Source organism: Carex rostrata, chromosome 23 (assembly GCF_964058835.1).
Source record: "Carex rostrata chromosome 23, lpCarRost1.2, whole genome shotgun sequence".
Classification (NCBI taxonomy): Eukaryota; Viridiplantae; Streptophyta; class Magnoliopsida; order Poales; family Cyperaceae; genus Carex; species Carex rostrata.
In genome coordinates, this window is record NC_135940.1 from 4,417,697 (window position 1) to 4,441,219 (window position 23,523).

A 23,523-nucleotide genomic window follows, 5' to 3' on the forward strand; every position below is an offset into this window, starting at 1 on the left:
GAACGAGTCGAGGATGATGAATGATGAACGATGAACGATTAGCCTTGGTCATCCTCAATAACTAAAAGACAATGGTATAGAAAGAAAGGTTTTGTTTTTTTCTTTAGTTTGATTTTTCTTTGAAAGTTATGGAAAATTGCAATATATGATACTTTCTATTTCTAATATATGCTAGTTATCTAGTTAACCTCTTCTCCCTTCATTCCTGTCATTCATATATGATCATATTCTCTCCTCCTACCATTTAATAACTACCATATATATTAATTTCCATTTTTGGTGTAAAATTATTCATCATGAGACATGACTACTTGCTCCATCAACAGCCTCATGACCCATCTAATTACTTACCACAGAAGTCAGGCCAATTGAAAAAAAAAATGATAAATAAATACAATGAAACATATGTTGAAGCACAGTTCAACTTAGTAATTTAATTGAAATATTTCTAACATACAAAGAGATCTTGCAGAGATGTTTTGCACACATCAGTATGCAAAATTATTGCAGAAACCAAAGAGTACACATGTACATGTCAAGACATTATGAATTCTACAAAGAAATATTCCACTGCAATCAATCTTGCATGGAACCAACGGTACGAATCTCGACAAATTCTTATTTTTCCAATGGATGGTTGATTGGGTCATCTTGCAAGGCCTTTTGCAAAATCTCGGTTTGCTCTTGCACATGCAATGAGTAGAAACCAGTTGCCGTGGCTGCTGATGGGGCCCGCCCCACGTACTTGATGTCCTCTATGGACCCGCGGTTAAGTGCTTTCATGGCTGTCAGAAGGCGTGGTGCAATGTAATTGTATGCACCCATGTTCATTGATTCCTCTTGGCACCACACAATCTCCGCATCTACAGATATTAATTCACAAATCAGTATTATATTAACAAACCATAATGTGTCGGAAGGGTAAGTGTGTAAAAGAAAAAAACAATACTAGAGACCGAAAGGAGTATTGTAGTGAGGCTACGAAACTATGCATAGCGCACTTTGTTCTGTACTATAGATTCATATCTCCATTTTCAAAATCCAAAGAGCCGATACATACCGCTCAAAATGATTTCTATGTGAAAATGTATTTGAAGACCAAATTTTACATTCTTATTAAAGATTTTGGACCATCCCTTCCTAAAAAAAATGATTTTGGATCCATCCCAAAGTAGTGTTTTTCTACCTATTTAAAAAAATAAAAAAATTCTTAAAAAGCAAAATTTGGCCTCCAAGTAAACTTTCATATGGAGATCATATTGAACGGTTCGGATTGACAGTTCAGACATTGAAAATGGAGATATATATCCATAGTACAGGCTGATGTGCGCTATGCATAATACCGTAGCCTCACTCTATTCCAGTAATAAATACTCATTGTTTACTTCTGTAATAGGAGGGTTCTAAAAAAATCAAAACCGCAGATATTTTCTGCGAACAATGAAAAAAAAGTTGGTGTCTTACTGTATACTTCTAGCAAAATAGCCTAAGGTAATTAATTACAAGTTATAAACTAAGATGTTTATATGGAATGATGCAGCAGAACCATATAAAGGAGTAATTAATGAAGTAAAAAATTAGAAAAGAAAACTGAAGAGAGAAAAATTACTGGGATATCTCTTTAGTTCTCGCTGGATGAGGTCATAGGGGACTGGGCACAGCTGCTCGACCCGACATATGGCCACATCCTTTCTTTCCCTTTTCTTTCTTTCTTCATCCAACTCATAGTACACCTATTATTAATATTATACGAAATAAAATAATAAATAAATAATAATCACAGAAATGACATGTTTAGAAAACATGAATCAAACTGTTCCGAGAATATGAAAAATTAACTGTCCAAGTGTACCTTTCCAGAGCACAGAATGAGGCGATTAATGCCCTCCTCAAGGTCTTTATGGTCATTTTGGTCTTTAATGAGACGTTTGAAGCGGGTCCCCTGTTTGTCAAACCCAGGGTGGCCCACAAGGTCATCAAACTCAGATAAGTGGGATTTACAGTCCTTGTGACGGAGTAGGTTCTTTGGTGACATCACTATCAGAGGCTTCCGGAAACCTCTATGTATCTACATTTAGAAAAAAAAAAAAAAAAGAGGGTGTGTGGGCGGTAAGTAAAAAAGTGTTGGGATTTATGTATGTTTATCGCATTATAGAAGCTATAGGGTTATATCGGTAAGAAAGCAATTATAGAAGTTATAGGGTTACGAATGCAAAATGTAATGCCTATATAGGCCCAAGAGAACAAAGGAATCAAAACAATTCGTTTTTGAACCATTTCTATTAAAAGGATTATGATCTCCACATATAAAAGAAGATATTCATATAGTTGAGTTTTTACTACCTGTCGGCGAAGAACATGGAAATAATTAGCTGGTGTGGTGACATTCACAATTTGCCAATTGCATTCTTGGATCTGTTTTCTCAGTGTGGGGTCCATCTCTGGAATAACATACGGGTTATCATCGCTCATCTGTATAACAAACAAAATTTTAACGGTTAGAGATAGCAAAATAATACTCGAATAAATAACAAAAAAAACACAACACATGCCTGGAGGAAGCGCTCAAGCCGGGCGCTAGAGTGTTCTGGGCCCTGGCCATCGTATCCATGTGGTAACGAAACGACGAGGCCAGTCTGACGAAGCCACTTTGACTCCCCACTGCTCAAGAACTGATCGAATATCACCTGGGCCCCATTTGCAAAATCTCCAAATTGGGCCTCCCACATTACTAGAGCATTAGGGTTTTCCATTGAGTAGCCCAACTCGAACCCCAATACACCAAACTCTGACAAGGAGCTACAAATAACACAAACAGTACAAAACTAAAGAGCTACTACATATATTCAATGTCAAATTAATGTGTGTCCCTGAAAAACTTATTAAATTGAAATTCTTTTGCTCAAATAAGGGTTTTACTCATATAATTGGAACAAAAAAGAAAATGGTTTGCAAGGTTACACAAGTTATGTAGGTACCTTTACAAGAATCTCTAGGGTATTTATAAAACGTTTTCAGGTTTTGCAGGGTACCCATCAGTATAAATCAAATAAAACAGAAAAAAAATATACATATATAATATAACCTTGATAGTTTCCATCTTGTAGGGATTCGTGACATTATGAGCTTTTGCAGGAGTACTCATAAGCTTAAATGAAATCAAAGTGCAAAAATATAACATACCTGTTACTGACAGTAAACATCTCTTCGGGTTGGTTCATGATAATATGATCAAGGGGACAGTATCTCTCTCCGGTAACTTGATCATGAATTACAGAATGCCTATGACTAAAGGTGCCCCTCTCGACATCTTGACCGCTCAATCTGACATGATTTCCTTCTACTATGAGAGTTGCAAATGCAAGAGCCTCTCCAACAGCCCAATCAAGCCCTTCTCCAGTCTCTATCATCTTGGCCCGGTTCTCATAAATCTTTTTTACTCCTCTGTGTGGCGTGAAGTTTTCGGGCAGCATTGTCATTGCTTGCCCAACCCGTTTTAGTATCTCCGGTTTCACACTACATGAGTTGTTGAGTCGTTATGACAAACTTGCAGTAAAGAAATAAAGAGAAACAAGTAATTAAGTAGAGTGTTACCCAGTATTACGGATCCTTGAAATTTGTTCGGGTGATTTAAACCCGGCCCAGTAAGCCGAGAGCCAGTCTCTTTTGTTCGGCACATAATCCTTACTATTTTCAAATTCTTCGTTCAAGATGGTGTTGACCTTTGTTTGCAACTTCTCTACTTCTTCTTTTCTAATTTGTTCCGATTCGAGAAGCTTCTTTTGGTATATACTAAGTGCACTTGGATGATTTCTGATCACCTATTATTAAAGAAGCATGAATAAAAAAAGTTATGCCAATTTGAATGAACAAAAAGGACCTTCCAGTTCAAAAAAGTATTCACATAAAATCTCCAATTTTTTACCCTGTCAAAAAGAAAAAAAAGGCCTTCCAAATTAAGAAAATTACATAAATTCTCCAATTTCTTGTGTTTATTTGTATTCTTTCTGTTGTTGATTCAACCCATTTTCCAATGTACTGATCAGGTACAGTACTTGTATAGGCTCCAGAGATTGGCTATTCGGCTTCCCCAAGAACTTAACTACATTAATACAAACTACAACTCCAACCCTGAGAAAAAGAAAAGAAAAAAAAATATACACAAAAAATAATATAAAGAGAACAAACCTGGTACATCTTAGGCTGAGTGAACGAAGGCTCATCAATCTCATTATGCCCAAATCGCCTATAACAAACTATATCCACGACCACATCAGAATGAAACGTTTGTCGCCACTCACCCGCCAGCTCACACACATGCACTACAGCCTCCAAGTCATCCCCATTCACATGAAAAATTGGCGCATCTAATGCCTTTGCCACGTCAGTACAGTACTGACTCGACCGTCCTGCTTTTGGATCAGTAGTGAACGCCACTTGATTATTCACAACTATGTGTATGGTACCACCTGTGGTATAGTTTTCTAGCGCACTTAAATGCAAGGTTTCATAAACCACACCTTGCCCCGCAAAGCTTCCGTCACCGTGAATCAACACTCCCAAGACCTTTGTCCGGTTGGTGTCGTTTGCGTAATATTGTTTTGCCCTGGTTTTACCGATTACAACTGGATCAACTGCCTCTAAATGACTTGGGTTTGCAACTAGAGATAAATGGATTTGCTTACCACCACGTGTTGGCCGGTCATAGGATGTGCCCAAATGATACTTAACATCACCTGTACCAGTATACAAACCCTCACCTTCATTTACTGGTTTGATACCGCCACTAAACTCACTAAATATCTGACGCAGAGGTTTCCTAACGACATTTCCTAATACATTTAACCGACCTCTGTGTGGCATTCCAATAACTATACTCTCAACACCCATATTCGCGGACCGATCAAACATTTCTTTCATACCGGGTATCAAAGTCTCGCATCCTTCCAACCCGAACCGTTTCGCTGTTGTCCATTTGGTTGCCAAGAAATTCTCAAATTGCGTGCTCCAAATAAGCCTATCTAGCATCACCAACCTTCTATCATGGGCATATTCCCTTGGTTTAACCGTCTCGATTTTCTCTCTCAACCAATTACACTTCTCTCTGTCGGGTATATGCATGTACTCGTACCCAATTGTACCACAATATGCTTGTTCAAGCCGGTTTAATATCGACCTAAGAGTCTGAACAGGTCGATTTTCTGATAAAAAACCAGACATCCGCCACACTCCAAGAAAGAATTCCCGGTCCAAATCAGCCTCAGAGAACCCATAAAGAGCAGGATCCAAATCATCAGGTATCGGACGCTGCTCTAACCCCAATGGGTCTAGTTTTGCCTTCATGTGCCCGTTAACCTGGTACGCCCGAACAAGTAATAGCAACCGCATGCTCTCTTGTATGGTTTGACCAGATATACCAGGTGATGTGGTGGCCTGGCCCACAAAGTTTCTAAAGAAGTTGTCCCATGATTCATCAACACTTGTCGGGTCTGCCTCCCAGGCTCTTTGTAATTCTTCCAGGTACACACTGCTCGTACCGTCTAAAAAACTGTCCGTCAGACGTGATAACGGTACAGCACGCGGGATTGGGGCTGCAAAGAAATGTGGTTTGGTCCCATGGAAGGTGCGGTAAGGAGGATGTGGTATTGGCCTGCTACCAGCCAAGTGGTACGGTGACCTGGCTAGGTTCAGATTTCTCCTCAGTGCTTGCCTAGAGAGAGCTGATGCGGCACGAAACCATGCCATGTCAGATTCTTTTTAATTGTTCCTTTTCTTTTTCTTTTTTCCTTTTATTGATATATAATCCTAGTGCATCTCTGGATTATATCATCTCTGGTTGCTGGGAAGAGAAGAAAGAAAAATAAGTCCTTTATCTCTAGAAACAACAATAGCAAGTTGAAAAAAAAAATGGATAAGAAGGAAGAAAAAAATCTGATGATCTGCATGTAATAATTAATTGATTTTCTAAATTAGGAGTTTACCTAACATAACAAAAATAAAAATAAAAGTGATATTGCGATCAGAGTACGTAGAATAGCAATTACAGGACCTTGGGGACTGATTTATTTTTAACTAAATTTGAGAGTATTTCTTTCAAATTAATTTCACTAGTACTTACGAGTTCTGCGCATATCCGTATTATTACAAAATTACTTGAGAAGAGGTTTAGATCTAATGTTAGTGTAAAATTGAGGTTTAAAGGGTAAAATCCTGGAATCAGAAGGTAAAATTACGATAAACCTGAGAATTGTAATCCTAATTGAGACAACACGCAAAGAATAACAAACTGTACAAAAAATAAGGAAATAAAAAAAAGGAGTAGATAATAATTGAGATGTTGCTTACACCAAAGTAGATAAAAATTCTCTCTTTTCTCTATTTTTCCCAATTCCAATCCTTTTTTTCTTTGATTTGAAACTCCAATCCTGTTCTCTTCTCTCCACTCTTTCTGGAAGCCACTGTTGATTCCAGTCTAACTGGTTCACTCATAATGGTACGAAAAAGCTTACTGACTTGTAGGACCTACCTCATTTTAGTTCAGTAGAGTTCGGAACACCATGTGCACATGTGTTTTTTCACCGGAGACAACCCAGCTACCCAGAAATTGTTTGTTGGACCAGGCTTACAGTAGGTCCTGGTTTCTGGGGTCCAAACTCCATTCACGGAAAAACAAATTATGAGGTTCACGAAGAACAGGTGTGGATAAATATTTGGTACGTCAGCATCGACTGCCAATAATGACACCCGCGGTCTTATCCCAGTGCGCGCGCTTTAAGTCATTAAGCGCCACGCTGGTCGCTCCCGCTATTCAGATTCTTGGCAACCGATTTGAGACAATACTGTGTGACACTTGACTGACAGGTAGGGGTGAAAACGGAGCGGATAATGCTGATACCATATCCACATCAATCGGATAATGAGCAGATACGAATACGGATACGGATAGTAAACGGATATCAAAATTCAAAACCAAATTCGCCTTAAACGGATACGGATATGGAACAGATAGTCCACGAATACGGATATAAAACAAATAATAGTCGGATAATTAAAATATATAAACTTCTAAGATATAAATATTAATGATAACTATAAGTTGAAGAAGATGGAGAAATAATGTATTGATATAATATATAGAAAAAATAAAGAAATTATAATACAAGATTGATGTGGTGTAGTGGTTCAACTTTTAGTCTTTAAAGCTCTCTACAGAGGGAGAGGGTTCAAACCCGGTTAGAAGCAATTTTAACAAAGATGTGCAAATTTATTTTAAGTAGTTTACATCTTTGATTCGTAGATTGGGCTTGGCCCAATATTACTTCGATAGTTAAATATAAATATTGATCCGTAGACTGGGCTTGGCCCCATTGTCCGGTATATCAAGGAGTATTGAATAGTCCCACTCCCACAAATAGTATTGTTCAAAGCAACATATCATATATAAACAAAGGCATGCAAAGCTGTTTCACGAGAGCACGAAGAGAGAAAAATTGATATTGGGTTTGGTTTCGGATAGTGCGGACATCCGATCCGTTTAGCCAATACGGATATTATCCGTATCCGAATTCGGGGAATTTGTCCATCTTAATAAAATATCCGTATCCGGAACTATCCGCTCCGTTTAAATTCGGATACGAATTCGGAGCGGATATCCATCGGATAATCCGGCTCTGTTTTCACCCCTACTGACAGGCTCAACTTAATTTGAACTTTATCAGTAATTAAGGTGCGAATCCAATTTTTTCGTACGGAGCGAAAAAAAAATAGCTAATTAAATTTAAATTCATTAATTAATTGAATACTCGATTAAAAAAAATAATGTTTAACTTGTACTTTTCAACACTCTAACTTATAAATCTAATTATCAATCATAATTTAAAAAATATATTTTAAATTTAATCTGCATTGAATAGACACTAAAAAAATAGCTAATCAAATTGATACGGATCTATTCGCTCCGTTTAAATTCGAATACGAATTCGGAGCGGATATCAATCGGATAATCCGGCTCCGTTTTCACCCCTACTGACAGGCTCAACTTAATTTGAACTTTATCAGTAATTAAGGTGCGAATCCAGTTTTTCCGTACGGAGCGAGAAAAAAAAAGCTAATCAAATTTAAATAGCTAATTAAATTTAAATTCATTAATTAATTGAATACTCGATTAAAAAAAACAATGTTTAACTTGTACTTTTCAATACTCTAACTTATAAATCTAATTATCAATCATAATTTAAAAAAAATATTTTAAATTTAATCTGCATTGAATAGACACTAAAAAAAATAGCTAATCAAATTTAAATAGCTAATTAAATTTAAATTCATTAATTAATTGAATACTCGATTAAAAAAAACAATGTTTAACTTGTACTTTTCAATACTCTAACTTATAAATCTAATTATCAATCATAATTTAAAAAAAATATTTTAAATTTAACTCTAAATTTAATCTGCATTGAATAGACACTTGCATTCTGCTTCCAGTACTTCAAGACATCGATGGATTCATGTTCCATTATCGCCAAATTATATAGCATACTAATTTGTTTGTGCTACTCTCGGACATTTGCAAGTCATCATCCTCCTGCAAATCTTGTAACAATCCAGTACTATTGTTGCTTCTGTTGTTATTAAAAAAAAAAAAATTCAAGTACACAAATAATGTAAATATTATAAATAATAAAAATTAAAAACACATATATATTTATATTCATATCTAACGTGGTGACGGATCGAAGAAGGTTGATTGGTAGTTCGTCTCGAGTTGTATAAGTTAGACATCTCCTCAAATGCTCATGTGTCCCTACCGAAGTCTAAATGTAGATTAGTCTTTAACCTTTGAAGCATTCTTCTTGTGAACTTTGTCTTGAATGACAGATGGAGGTAATTTACGATAATGGTCATGAGAGGTAGCTCTTCCCAATATTTTATGAATTTTTCTTTCATGGCTATACACTGAAAGTGATAAATGAGTGAATTTGAAAAGTGATATCAGAGTGAACTGACAACACACTATAAAGTGATAAATGAATGAACTGACTACACACTGAAAAGTGATAAATGGATGAACTGACCACACACTAAAAAGTAATATCATGATTGACCATACACTACAGAGTGACAAAAGAGTGATCATGACCATTTTCATTTTTTTTTAAATCTAAATTGTTTATATATAGAGTTATTGCAACAAATGCTTCTTCACCTCTTTTATAGCAAAATAATATATCATCTACTTCAATGAAAAATGAATAATGATAATGAGAATTATACAAATCTCATCATGCCACATATAGAGAGAAATATATTGGAACCAACTCCATGCCATACTTCAATCTTAACTGGAATGATGAATGTCAATGAAGTCTTAGATGCAACATATCATGCACTTGATAAACAAGTTGGTATGTTAAAAATGTGGTTCCCATTTTAAAAATTGCAACATATTATGCAATTGATAAACAAGCTGACATTGTACAAGCAGCATGTATTATACACAATTTTATTGTACATTACAATAGCAATGACGCTTGGACTGCAAACGTTAATTTGGAAATTGATCCAAATGATATTGTGGATGTACCAGATGAAGAGTACGGCAAAAATGTTGAAAGATTTAATAATCAATGTCAGGTAGGGAATAAAAAAATAGATGAAGTTGCTAGACTTATGTGGGATGATTATGTTAGATGTCAGAATAGAAACTTAACTTAATATTAACTTAATTTATTAAAATTAAGTGCCGCTACTTTAATTATACTTGTTCAATAATTTATTGTATTATTAAATTGTACTTGTTTAATTAATTTTAACCTTTATATTATTAAATTGTATTTGTTTAATTGAGTGCTTGATTATAAAAGTTAATTTTAGTTTAATTAATTAAACAATTAAACAAGTATTCATTACTATAATTCCTCTTTTAATTAATCAGGGCCTCTTTTAATTAATTTTAGGTTGTTAAAATTATTTTTGTTTAATTGAGTGCTTGATTGTGCACGTTATTTTTAGATAAATTAATTAAACAAGCATTAGTTAGTATAATTCTTCTTTTAATTTATTAAATAAGTTAACTATATCTTTTAAATTAATGAGCGAAAGACACTATCTCAATTTCAAACAACTTTGAACGGCCAACAACTAATTACAAAATCAATAGAACTAGAGTATTATTAAGCTCACCAAAGTATTTGGTGAGCTTTAACTCCAAAACTTATCAAATCGGTTTCAAATGACAAATCTGAACTATTGGAACACGCCTACCTTACGAGTGATGCGTCTACATGTGAAAATTCTAAACATTCGAATTAATATAGTATAAAGTCAATTGGTCAAAATTAGAAGATTAATAAATTAATTTTAGTGCATTCATTTTTTGAACGTTTTTTGACTGCTTGACTTTATACTAAATTAATTCGAATGTTTAAAATTTTCACATGTAGATGCATCACTCGTAAAATGGGTGGATTTCAACGGTTTGAATTCGTCATTTGAAACCGATTTGATGAGTTTTGGAGTTAAGCTCACCAAATACTTTGGTGAGCTTAAGAACACCCCAGTTCTACTCATTTTTCAATTGTTTTTTATTCTTCACAAGAGCCACAACTATATGAAAAAAAAAAACGGAGCTCACACTGAATTGTATTTTCTCCATAAAAACTGAAGGAGGCGAGGGAAATATATTTTGTTGGAATTTGAAATGGGAAATAAAATTTGACTACCGAACACGTAATAGAAAAAAATCCGACTGATCTATTTTTCTCAAAAAAAAAAGCCCATAGGAATCAAGTCACCGAACAGGCCCTGAGTGTACCAAAAACACGATAAGATAAGTGATAAAAAAAACTTATTTGTATATTCTCCAACAAGATCTGATATTTATTTTATTTATGTACACTTTATAAATTGGCAAGTAATTGAAACTAGAAAATAGAGATCCTAGAAAAGAAAATATATAATAGCCCAACTAATGGATTGAATGAAGAAAGTAATAACAACTTGTTTATAACTATCGGATCCCACCTGATAAACATCAGCATAAACCGAAAAATCTACCTTTCTTTTGAAGGATCAATCAATCGGTCTTCTGATGGATTTATTTTCCAAATCATGGCACAGCACAGCCCAAACCTTTTTGAGAACCCGTGTACAGCCCAACTCAGTTTAGTTTGTTTCCACAGCCCCACAGCTCTCTGGAATCGATATCATCTGAGGTAATAGAATATTTCTGTCAGAATCCGGATCAATCCGACCATACCCGCTATCTCGCTACCCGTCTCTCTGCTCGTTTCGTTGATTCGCGGATTCGGGTCTGAGGTTTCGCGAGAGAACAGAGAACAGGCTAAGGCGGCTCAGGCGGGACTCGTGGGACGCGGCTCAGCTACTTAGCCTGGTAACCCTAAGCTTTTTCTGAACTGCGATTAACCCTAGTCAGCCATTTTTGTGAACTGCGATCAACTTCTTCTTTTTTTCCTCTTCTGAATTGCGATTCGGAAAAGGCTTTTGTAATTTCAACATCTCATGCTCCTGTCATACAAAGGACACAATAAAATATTGGCCTAAGAGTAAGATATTAGGACTATTAAAGCATCATATTGAATTACTTCTGCATAATTAAAATGAGAAAAAATAATAAACTTCTATAAAAGCATTTTTTTTTTTTAGTTCTAAAAAAAATAAGAGTGGCTAAAACTGTGTTAGTTTAAATTTTTTAACCTACATTACTGTTCTAAGGTTTTGGAGTTAATTTGTGGTGCACTTTTATTACAAAACATTTGAGCCGACAAATAATATTCTAAGGTTTTGGGGTCATATTAGTATAATGAGTGGTACATACATACCAGATAATTCATTTGGTGCTTGTTGATCCTAGTTACAGTGCACTATTTAGTATGGCCAATTTTTAAATTAAAACTGTAAAATAGTTGTATGTATTTGCTGAACTCTGGGTTTACTGGGTGTGGGTGGAAATTTATATTTATAGTCTCAGTGTCTCACTTTGAAGAACTATGTACCTTTGTAGCTGATTTGATCGTTTTTCTTAGCTGCCAACATTCAGGTCTTATATTCTGTGTTTACATTCAGTTAAGTGTGTTCCCATTCACTCTACACATTGAATTTGTATAAATATCTTAAGAAAATTCATGATATAGCATTCAAATTATGCTCCTGATGAAAATCTTAGTTAAAGTTTATATTTTGTTTCATTTAAAAAATATAATTTTTGTTGTAATTTTTTTTTTTTTGCCTATCCCCGGTGAAAATCCTGGCTCCCCTGGCAACACACTATGGCTTGATATGGGGGAAGATCCTAATTTAATTTTAATTTTAAGTAAGGTACTTCACAAGCAATAATATGAAATTAAACCAGCTGAAGTACTACTTACCTGGTACTATCTGATCCTGACTAGAGACTTTGGTTTAAGCTGCTGTATTTATCCACTACTCAACTCTTTTTATACTTTTCTGTGATTGATTTGTGTGTTCTTTATAAAGTTTTTGTTTGTTCTCTATTTGGGTTTTACCGAGTGATCAGTATCCAGTATAATGCAGGATTGTTGTAGCAATTATAACCTGGTACAGGTATCAGAATAAACTGGTTTACTTATCCTTCAATACCTGTTATACCTGGTATGGGTAACTGTTTTCTCATTATAAGAATAACATTTTTATTCTTGTTAATAGTGCATAGGAGTTGTACAAAAGAGAGAGCCCAATTGATGGCCGACGGGGGAGGAGAACCTAAGGCGGGCCCCAGTGAACCATCTGTCGGATTAGCAGATAAATTGCAAGAGCAATGGCGCAGAACCAAGGAGCATGCCGAGACATACCCGTATGTGTGGGGGTCGTACATCCTGGTCTACAGTGGACTTGGTGCATACCTCACATGGAGGTGGCGCAAGCTGCGGCGCACAGAGGACCGAGTGCGTGTACTCCAAGAGCGGCTAAAGAAATTGGTGGCTGACGAAGCCAAGAAGCCACCATCCACGCAATAACAAGATTTTGCCTTTACCTCATCTCATCTTAAGTTGAGGGATTTTTACTCAATTTTAGACTCGTGGTTATTTTGAGATGTGAACTTCTCATAAGTTTGCATTGTGCTTTTAGTTTTAAATGCTAGCAAAAGCGTCGCGGGTCGGAGACGCGCATTTCGGATAATCTGTTCTTTCTTTCCTTTTGTTTAAATTATCTTTGTATCTCTGGTTAGTTGGGGTTAATGTTACAAAAGAAGAAAGTAATATCGGTCATGTTTGGTTGTGGAGTAAACCCCTTACTTCACACTTAAGCTGCAAAAATGAGGAGTAAATAGGAGTAAAATGGTCTAATGCTGAGCTAATCCGGAGTAAGTTACTTTAGGCGTATTAATTTACGCTACCTATGGAACGCACTTCCAGAGAAACATTCATCCGGAGTAAGTTTCTTCTACTTTTCTTAATCTCCAGTTTTGTAATTTCTCATTTTTTTTTTTATGAAAGTTATATTGGTACATGGTACATGTTGCATCCCATTTTAGTTTTTATATTTGTTAAATATTTTCGAATTTTTTTCAATTTTTGGTAAAATGATTGATATAGATGTGAATTCTCAACAACACGAACAAATTCATCAACTAGGTAACTAATTTGTGCCTTTTTGTGGTATGATCTAAATAAATATAGCACAACAATAGAAAATTTTACCAATGCCGTGGCATTTTTCCAATTAAAAATTAGAATGATCATGTACATCATGCCAAAAGATGTAGTTACTTCCTGGTAAGTATCTACTTTAGCTTAATTCTTGTACAATACAATTTGTTGAAATTTTAGGTTTAACTTTCATTTTTTTTACTGATATTTGAAACTAAACTAAACTACCCCGCAATACACACTTGTCTTGTGAGCAATGCACACTAGACTTTTGAATTATTTATATTTCAGGTTTTGCATGACAAACGATGAACCTTCAAATTGTATTCCAGTTTATTCATGTTTGTCATGTCATGCAAAAAATTGGAATACAATTTGAAGGTTCATTGTCTGTCATGCTCAATAAACTGAAACAAACTGAGAACAAACTCATTCATTTGTCTATATTCCAGTACTGTGTCAATTTGTCTCAGAAAATGAATGAGTTTGTTCTCAGTTTGTTGAGCATTAGGTTGCCATGACTCAATCTGATACAATTTTATCAGTAACAAGGATAAATATGTCCATACTCTGCAATCTAATAACATCACATAACTTCTGCAGTTATAAATGTAATCAAAATTATGCAATATGCACTAAAGAGTTAGCAGTAGTGCTATTTCAATCTGCTTTGTTCCTATGGCTGTGCCTTACTGATAGCAAGAAGTGATGGAGCTAACAATAATGATGTACCGAGAGTATGTTGGCTGAAAATACTAACAGTTCTTTTAATAAATTATTGGTTATTTAGTTTAGTTTAAGAGTGGATATCTATCTTTCAGTTTTACTTGATAATGTATGAAAAATTGATGATGAAATGGTATAGTCGTACCAGCCTTTTTCTCATGTACCGGTATTAGTCGTACCATCCCTTTTCTCATGCACCGGTACAAGTCGGGCGTATTTTTCCCTTTTGATAAATAAAGAGCCTTTTTGTTGAATTCAGATCTGACAAGGCCAATGTGTGGATCGCAACTCTTTTTTATAATTTTATTTAAGTTTCTGAAATTTATTTTGTAGTTTTTTTAACTACAAATTTTTGAAGTTGTGTAATTTCTGAATAAAATGCTGTTGAAATAAAAGTAAAATATATTATTAAAAAATAAAGTTGAAATAAAAGAAAAGGTTAAACCATGACTTAAATTGTATACTCCAACCAAACAAAGAATCATGACTTAAAGTAACAAGCTTCAAGAAGAACTTAATCCGTCTTAACTTGAAGCAATTCATTCCTCATTTAACTTTATTTTCCAACCAATGGCATGAGATTAGAAACAATGGGCCAAACAATGGGCCAATGGCATGAGATTAGAAAGAAGAAAGAAATAGACCTATTGGCCTCTCTAAATTACCTTTCGGTCATGTTCATCTTTTTCTTCAGAAAAAAACGCTCTTGAAATTCTATATTGTTAGTGAAAGTCATATTTTACTTCTTTGTGGTCTCGAACATATCAATTGAAATTTATGGAATTTCTTTTTTGACTGATGTAGTAACAAGTAGTATGCACTTACAATTTAACATCCATAAACGGTTTACACGTCATAACTGGAAGCTACATAAGTTCTTATGAGGTGGCAAGCAATAATACATTCAAAATCCAGTTGCCAGATGCAGAGCATGATTGTAAATGGGAAATGAGATAACCTAATTACAGTAGTGCACATAATACAAGGTCATGTCAACACACTGCGAAATAATTTGGAAAAAAAAAGAAAGAAAAGAAAAGTCCATGTCAACCACAAAAGGAGGTCCCATAATCGAAATTAAAAGGTAAAATGAGATATATATTCCACAATTTGAGTAGATTAAAACAATGGGAAAACAATAATACAATATGACTGCACCTCTACTACTTCCATCGCCATATTTTTTGGCTCTTTTGTAATACAGCATAAGTCAACAAGCAAGCAAACCAGTTGATAAGAGTCTCCTAATCACTCTTCCCTTAAGATCCACAACAAGCCGATCTCTGCGCTGCAGCTGCCTCTGGTGCAGCTGGATCGGCTTTATTAATTTTAATCGTCCGATCCTGAAGCAACAAAAAATAATAATAAAAACAAAGATCCACTAGTGCATAGCGCACATCTGTCCATACTATGGCTCCATATCTCCATTTTCAAAGTCCAAACTGCTCAATATGAATTGTACTTGGAGACCAAATTTTACATTTTCCAGAAGCTTTTTACTATTTTATTAGATAGGTATAAAATCACTTGGTCTAAAGATTTTGGAACATTTGGAAGTACTGATTTTGTACCAATCTAAAAAAATAATAAAAAAATTCTAAAAATGTAAAAGTTACCCACCAAGTACATTTTCGTAAGTGATTTCATATGCAGTACTTCTGAGTTATTGTTGGCAAAAATATTAGCAGAGGCAATGTAGATTTTAGAAGAGTAAAACTAAAAAAACTGTTCAATTTTAGATATAAACCTGTGCTAATTGGGATGGCCAGCTTTTAAGAAAAGTTTTTTACTTCCTTTTCCATTGTATGAATTTTAATTTCATTACACCGGATGTAAGATCATTCCTTTTCTTTTCTAATTTTGCCTTTTCTTTTGTACATCATTTTTCTTTTGGGTTGTGCATCTCTTTTTTGGGCTAGATTATAGTTTGTCCAGAGTCCAGACCAAAAGATGAAAAAATAGGCCTGAAGTTTCAGTGAACAAATCCCGCTGATCTGTTTATACCAATTGAAGCTACCAACATGGCAATCACTGTGGGACCCACTGTAAGGTAGAAAAAGGGTGGGCAGTTGGTACCTCGGGTTTTGAATCACTCTCAGAAAGCCGCTGCTTGATGTCTCTAGCTATAGAAAAGAACACTTGCTCCACATTTAGGTTTGTCTTTGCACTCTGCAATTCAGTGAAAGATCTTATTATATTAGAGAAAGAAGAAGAAAAACATATATATAATAAGGACAATTTCCAAGTCTACCTCTACAAACACAGAGTATAACACATATCAAATATAAAAGTATACCCTCTTAGATATGAAAATATCACTATGTTTCATCCTGAGCTTTTTCAAGAGTACCTAAACTATCCCTTTGTTCGTCTCCATTTATTCAGATAAAATCAGCTAGCAATGAAGATTTTGGGGGCATTTTCAGCGATATCATGAACTTATAAATATTTTTTGCAATATACATCATAGTCCTACTTTTATGGGTTTATTTGTAATATTCCTAATTTTTTAAAAGTGTGCATCATAAGGGATTTTCAGGGGTACAAAAAATCGCCAAAATAAAGCTTACAATAGAAAATTGTAGATTTGTGCAAACTTACAGTTTCAAAAAACTTGATGCCGTACTCATCTGCTAGTGCTTGTCCCTTTGATGTAGGCACGGCCTAAGTCAAGAGCAAACATTTTTTTGAGGTGTGAGAAGCAAAAACAGTATGCAAAACTAATAACGATAAGAGTAAAGAATTAAAGGACAATAACAATAATTATTATTTAAAAAAAAAATACCCTTTTGCTCTCATCCATGTCAGCTTTGTTGCCAACCAAAATCTTGTTCACGTTGTCAGAAGCATGTTGCTCTATGTTGCGTATCCAGTTCCTTATGTCTACATGAGTTTGAAAATCAACATTAATAAAAAATTAAATCAAGCCCTTAGGGAAACCCAACACAAGGGGGGGAGGGAAAGGGATATATATATATAGAGAGAGAGAGAGAGCATACTATTGAAAGAAGACTCGTCGGTGACATCATAAACAAGTAAAATGCCCATTGCCCCTCTGTAGTAAGCTGTTAAATTAACACTACTAAAAAATTAACCCTTGTAGAAACATGCAATCAAAAATAATGAATTATGACATTAATATTTAATGCTAACTAGTATCAGAAGTAACAATTGAGTTAAAATGACAACTTGCAAATCAAAAGAATGAATAACAGATTATTGCAATACACGAAGTAGATACTTGGCCCTTATAATATCAAATGTATCATCATCTATTTGACTATTTACTAGAAGGTTTTGGTATTTCAGTGTATATACATCACTTTCTTATCAGCATATAATTCGCTATTACACCTTAATTATATCAGCACGTGATCAACTTAAATGAGGAGAACATAAGCCTGTACCAGTAGTGATAGTCCGGAAACGTTCTTGGCCAGCAGTGTCCCAAATTTGGAGCTTAATCCTCTTCCCATCCAGTTCAATTGTTCTTATCTTAAAGTCAATCCTATATAACCAAAATGCAATAAAAATTAGACCAGAAAAAGAAGCAAAATTTGAAAAGAAAATGACAGCAAATTTAATTGTTTGTATATAAGCATAACTACCCAATGGTGGTAATGAAGCTGGTGGTGAAGGAGCCATCAGAGAACCGCAATAGAAGGCAACTCTTCCCAACTCCTATTATTTAAAGAATAAAATCAATTGTGCTCCAGGGATGTAAATACGTGCTATGCCATGACCAAGTCAGATTTTTGCGTGTTGTGCTGTGCTGTGACCAAATCGGGATGGACGGTCATGGCACGTTAGTCACGCCGTGTCTGGTCACATTTAACTATCTTTTTTCGTAATTTAAATTAGTTTATTCAAAATTCACCATTAGATCAGGATCTAACAGTCCTGATCACGTGTGACTCGTATGACCACTTGCCATGACCAAACCAGTTCGCATGCCGTGCAGTGCCGTGCCAATTTCTGAAGGATGGTTACGTCACGCGAATTGGCCATAGCATGGGACACGCGAGTCACGTCACGTTACCAGCATACATGCGACTTATCCGGACACGACGTGACTTTTTTACATCTCTACTACATCCACATGCATAAACAAAATTCATAAGACCTGATGATAGTGCTGTTTAAGTATATCACATTAGACACAACAATACAAAAAAAAAAAAAAAAATTACTTGAGCTGCTCTAGTTCGTTTGTTTCTTCAGCTCTGTATGTAATTTTCACTTCCAAACATAAACTGAGCATTTCAGGTGTGATTTTGACAGCATATTGTTTTCATGATCTAACATACAGGAACACGCGCTGAATTGAATCTTTTGACTTGATTATCTGAAGTCAGAATCGGGTATTCATATACCTTTTGTAAAGGTATATGAAAACAATCGAATTTGGCAAAAAGAGGGGAAAAACAATAAGCAAATGAAAATTAAAAAAATGCAAATACCGCTGTCGCCAATGAGGAGGAGCTTGATGAGATAGTCGTAATCAGCGCGAGCCCTTGCTGGTGGAGCCGCCATCTCAACTCAACTATAAATTTCAACAAACAGATCACAAAAAGGAAAATATATCGATCGATCGATCAATCAATAGAAGGAGAAATCAATCATACAGAAGAGAAAAGAGAGAATGAGAGCAGATCTAGTAATGTCGATGGAAGCGAGAAGGTCGGGAGGAGAGGAGAGGGAAGAAGAGAGAGAGAGAGTCTCTGGCCGTGGGGTCGGCCGTTACAGAGAGAGAAAGTGGAATGGGAGAGGAGGAGAGAGAAACGGGATTTTGTCGACAACATTTGTTCTTGCATTGACAATTTTCATATCTACCCCTCACAAATCTAAGTAATAATAATAACCCTTTAAAATGTACGCATAACTTTAATTTGCCTGTACTAAAAGCAATAAAAGGTCCGAGAGAAAAGAACCGAATTACATTATCTAAGATACCCAAAAAAATTTATATTAAATCTTTTTAAAATATGGAAATTTAATTATTACTTAGATAAAAATTTTAAATTCCAATAGTTGAAAGGACAGGAATTTTACATCCTTCGAGGGCTAAAATTTTAAATTTCTATTCTTCAAAAGTCAAACTTAAATCCTATTCTTCGAGAATCTGATTTTTTTTATGAGAAAAAAAAATAAGGAGCAAGTATTTATTTATATATTAATTGAGAGAATTGGATTTTAATATCCTAATTCTTAGTTTTTGATGTTTTTATTCCACTAAAAATGTGTATCGGTCAGAATTTCGTATTCTAGTCCTCCAAAACCATAAGTTTATTTTCATATTTCTCAAATAAAGAAGTATGAATAGAGAGAACTAATTTATCCGCATTGTTTCGTTAAGTAACTTTTTTATAAATACAAATTTTATCTATCTCTATCTTGTCCTCTTTCATTTTCTTCATCATAATTTTTTTTTCAACTTTTTGGAGAAGATAATATTTTATACAATCTAACAATAATAATTATAGTAATAATATTAATAATTATTATTGTTATTATTATATTAATAAATTTATAATTAATAGTTTTATTATCATTGTCCTTACAATTCAAACAATTAAAATATTTATTTTTAAGTTGTCGCACATTAAACATGTCTCTTCCCAAGTGTCTCTCATTTTTTACACATCGTATCTTGTATAGTCTAATAATTCATCATCTTAGCCCTCACAAGTCAATAGATAGATACTTTTAGTTGCACAAAACATGCTATATTAATAATTCATCATACCTTTAGATCTACAAATATAGATAAAGACTAACCATCAATCCATCAAAACACACCTTTTTTTTTTGTTAAAGATGAAAAATCAATTGAGAAAAAATGTTCACACTCCTTTTTACCAGACTTAATCCAAAGCCATAACATACTTTATCAATAATCATGATCATTAGTAGGAATATATGAGTTAAGGTTTGGTAACTTTAACAGATGGCCTACTATGCAAAATTCACATTTTTCTTATATCAAGCCCACATATTTTGTGTTGGGACTTGTACCTTCCTAACAAGTTTGTTTTCAGGTCAAATAAAAAAATTCATATGCAGAGATTATTCAGATATACTACTAGATTTTCAATAGATTGTTATTAAGATTGTCACAGTGATTTTACTCATATACCCTTGCCCAACTGATTGGGCAGGAGAAGGGGTCGTTTAGCATGCATAAGGATAAGGATCTTGAGTCAAAGTCTAATCATGCATGACTCTAGACATTGAACAGAATTTATTATTTCTGGTGACATATCGTATGATCTTAAACAATCAGAATATTCCAAGTAATGAAGAATAGTCAAATCTGTAAGTCAAACAAAATGACATGTATCAAATTCATAGATAAATTAGCTATAGTATCATTGTATTTTATTCATATAATTAATGCAATCATTCATAGATAAATTAGCTATAATTTTAAACACAACACAACCCCGCACGGATTACCATGACGTTCCAAAGATTGTACTTTCCGATGAAACTTCTTGCTTACCTCGACATAACTGAATAATAATTACTCTGCGCTAACTCAAAAGACTATCGGATCCATTAAAAACTATGAAAAATTAGGGAGCAGATCACCTGCCCCCTCAGTCACTGTGGGGTGGGGTCGGGTTTAGGGTTTGGGGTGGGTGGGGCCCACTAACAGTGACTCTGGGGGCAGAAAATTCCTGCCCCCAGGGGGGCAGGAGATTCGATCCCGAAAAATTAATACAACATGTTGTAAATTTGAGTAAGGCTATTAAAAACATTGAAAAAATTTGAGCGTCAGGATTTGTAATCCCAATTCATTAAAAACATTCATAAATTAATGCATGCAACATGTTGTAATCTAAGACTTTTATATATCGGATAACATTACTATAAAATTATTTATTTTTATATCTCGGTTTGAATTAATCTAAAAAGTTACTGTCAAGATTGTTAGGATAACCATCAAGTGATTGCGCATGTAATGATAAGACTATATTATCACCGAAGCTATGGCGTAATGATAGTGACATATAGAATATCTTACATTAAAAATAAATAAATCAAAATCCTAACATGTATTATAAGATTGGAGCGTTAATCCTTATCCTCATGTTTGGTTGTGGCCTAAAACTAAGGAGGCCTAAATTGGTTATTCCAACTTAGGCCGGTCTAAATTATTCATGTTTGGTTGAGGTCTAAAATTAAATCATAGGTTAAATTATTCCTTGTTTGGTTAAAGTTGGTGGAGGACTAAAGTTTTGAAAGCCTAAATTGGTTAATTATTTATAATAAGATACTAATGATATAATATTAATATATTAATAATAATTGTAATATATTATATATTATTATAAAATTTATTTAATATATTAACAATATAAATATTAATTATATATTAATAATGATTATTAATAATAAAAAATTAATTGTATAATTATAAATTAATAATAATTACTAATCATATAATATATTAAATCTTATTAAAATAATAATTTAATATATTAACAATATAAAATATTAATTATATAATTATATATTAATAATAATTATTAATAATAAGATACTAATTATATAATATTAATATATCAATAACAACTATAATATATTATAATATTATTATAATAATGATTTACTATATTAAGAATATTAATTATTAATTATTAATGATTATTAATAATAAGATACTAATTATATGATATTAATATATTAATAACAACTATAATATATTGTAATATTATTATAATAATTATTTAATATATTAACACTATAACATATTAATTATATAATTACATATTAATAATAATTATGAATAAGAAAATATTAATTATATAATATTAATATATTATTATATTATTATAATAATTATTTAATATATTAACAATATAGGGTATTAATTATATATTAATAATAAGATACTAATTATATAATATTAATATATTAATAATAACTATAAAATATTATAATATTATTATAATAATTATTTAATATATTAACAATATAACATATTAATTATATAGTTATATATAGTTAATAAGATACTAATTACACAATATTAATATATTAACAATATAACATAATAATTATATAATTATTTATTAATAATAATTATTAATAAAAGGATATTAATTATATAATATTATTATAATAATTATTTAATATATTAACAATATAAGATATTAATTATATAATTATATACCAATAATAATTATTAACAATAATATACTAATTATATGCAGATAAAATATTATTATAATCATTCAAGTTAGGCTACGAGGTGGAATAAAAATTAATCCACCGTGTGAGGTGGCTTAATTTAGGCCGGCCTAAAAATCGGCTTATGCCATCTTAGGCCGGCTCATTTAAGGCACGTTTGGTGGGAATAACGAGGCCTTAACTCCTTATTCCACCATTTAGGCCACAACCAAACATGGTGAATATGAATATCCCCTTGGGTATCGCAGGTACTTGAGTTAAATACCAGCCGAGCGATTTTTTTTGGGTCCTGCCTTAATGCACAACAACATATGGAAATTTCAAGATTTATGTCAAATTAAAATAAACGGTTCAGATCTCATTCTATCAGATCAAGTACTTGACTGGATCTGAATCAAGAATTCAAAGGGGATGTATGAGTAGGATTGAAGGACAGGTTTTTGAACTTTTACTTTAGAGTAAGGCTACGGTGCTATGGATTACATAGAGGGCTATGGTGCTACGGCTCAATATTCGAGTTTTCAAAATCCTAACGCTCGATCCGAACCGTTCATATTGTTCTCCATATTAATATATGTTTGGAGACCAAATTTTACATTTTTTGAAAAAATTTTACTATTTTTTTAGATAGGTAGAAAATCAAATATCTGAATGGTGCAGAATTTTTTAGATCAAGTGATTTTCTACCTATCTAAAAAAATAGTAAATTTTTTTTCAAAAAATGTAAAATTTGGTCTCCAAACACATATTAATATGGAGAACAAGATGAACGGTTCGGATCGAGCGTTAGGATTTTGAAAACTCGAATATTGAGCCGTAGCACCGTAGCCTTACTCTTTACTTTAAAATTATCATTTAATCTAGTGGTAAAAACAATATTCTCTGTGCGGGAAATCGTAGGTTTGAAACCTCAATGAAAGAATTTTTTGAAAATATTAATAATTGAGTGAATTGACCTCCGATCTTTACTAAA

At 33.4% G+C, this 23,523-nt stretch overlaps 4 protein-coding genes across 4 annotated transcripts in view; 2 read left to right on the forward strand and 2 right to left on the reverse strand.

Moving 5' to 3' along the window:
- LOC144574991 (Major facilitator superfamily protein) overlaps positions 1 to 23,523 on the forward strand; it is a 78,557-nt gene that overhangs the window by 34,114 nt on the left and 20,920 nt on the right. The window lies entirely within an intron of this gene.
- On the reverse strand, positions 407 to 6,539 carry LOC144574989 (uncharacterized). The gene is made up of 9 exons (XM_078325101.1): positions 6,346 to 6,539; positions 4,189 to 5,839; positions 3,595 to 3,821; positions 3,184 to 3,516; positions 2,553 to 2,799; positions 2,344 to 2,472; positions 1,853 to 2,068; positions 1,610 to 1,733; positions 407 to 863 (listed from the first exon to the last, which is right to left on the reverse strand). The coding sequence occupies exons 2-9, from the start codon at positions 5,743 to 5,745 to the stop codon at positions 619 to 621; spliced, it is 3,078 nt and encodes a 1,025-aa protein (XP_078181227.1). The 5' UTR covers positions 5,746 to 5,839; positions 6,346 to 6,539; the 3' UTR covers positions 407 to 618.
- On the forward strand, positions 11,256 to 13,185 carry LOC144574996 (uncharacterized). Its single transcript, XM_078325112.1, has 2 exons — positions 11,256 to 11,392; positions 12,685 to 13,185. Exon 2 carries the CDS (start codon positions 12,720 to 12,722, stop codon positions 12,993 to 12,995), a length of 276 nt encoding a protein of 91 aa, XP_078181238.1. The 5' UTR covers positions 11,256 to 11,392; positions 12,685 to 12,719; the 3' UTR covers positions 12,996 to 13,185.
- LOC144574993 (ras-related protein RABE1c-like) lies at positions 15,401 to 19,137 on the reverse strand. Its single transcript, XM_078325109.1, has 9 exons — positions 18,980 to 19,137; positions 18,815 to 18,897; positions 17,963 to 18,035; positions 17,762 to 17,862; positions 17,354 to 17,419; positions 17,140 to 17,237; positions 16,956 to 17,018; positions 16,431 to 16,523; positions 15,401 to 15,697 (listed from the first exon to the last, which is right to left on the reverse strand). The coding sequence occupies exons 2-9, from the start codon at positions 18,885 to 18,887 to the stop codon at positions 15,614 to 15,616; spliced, it is 651 nt and encodes a 216-aa protein (XP_078181235.1). The 5' UTR covers positions 18,888 to 18,897; positions 18,980 to 19,137; the 3' UTR covers positions 15,401 to 15,613.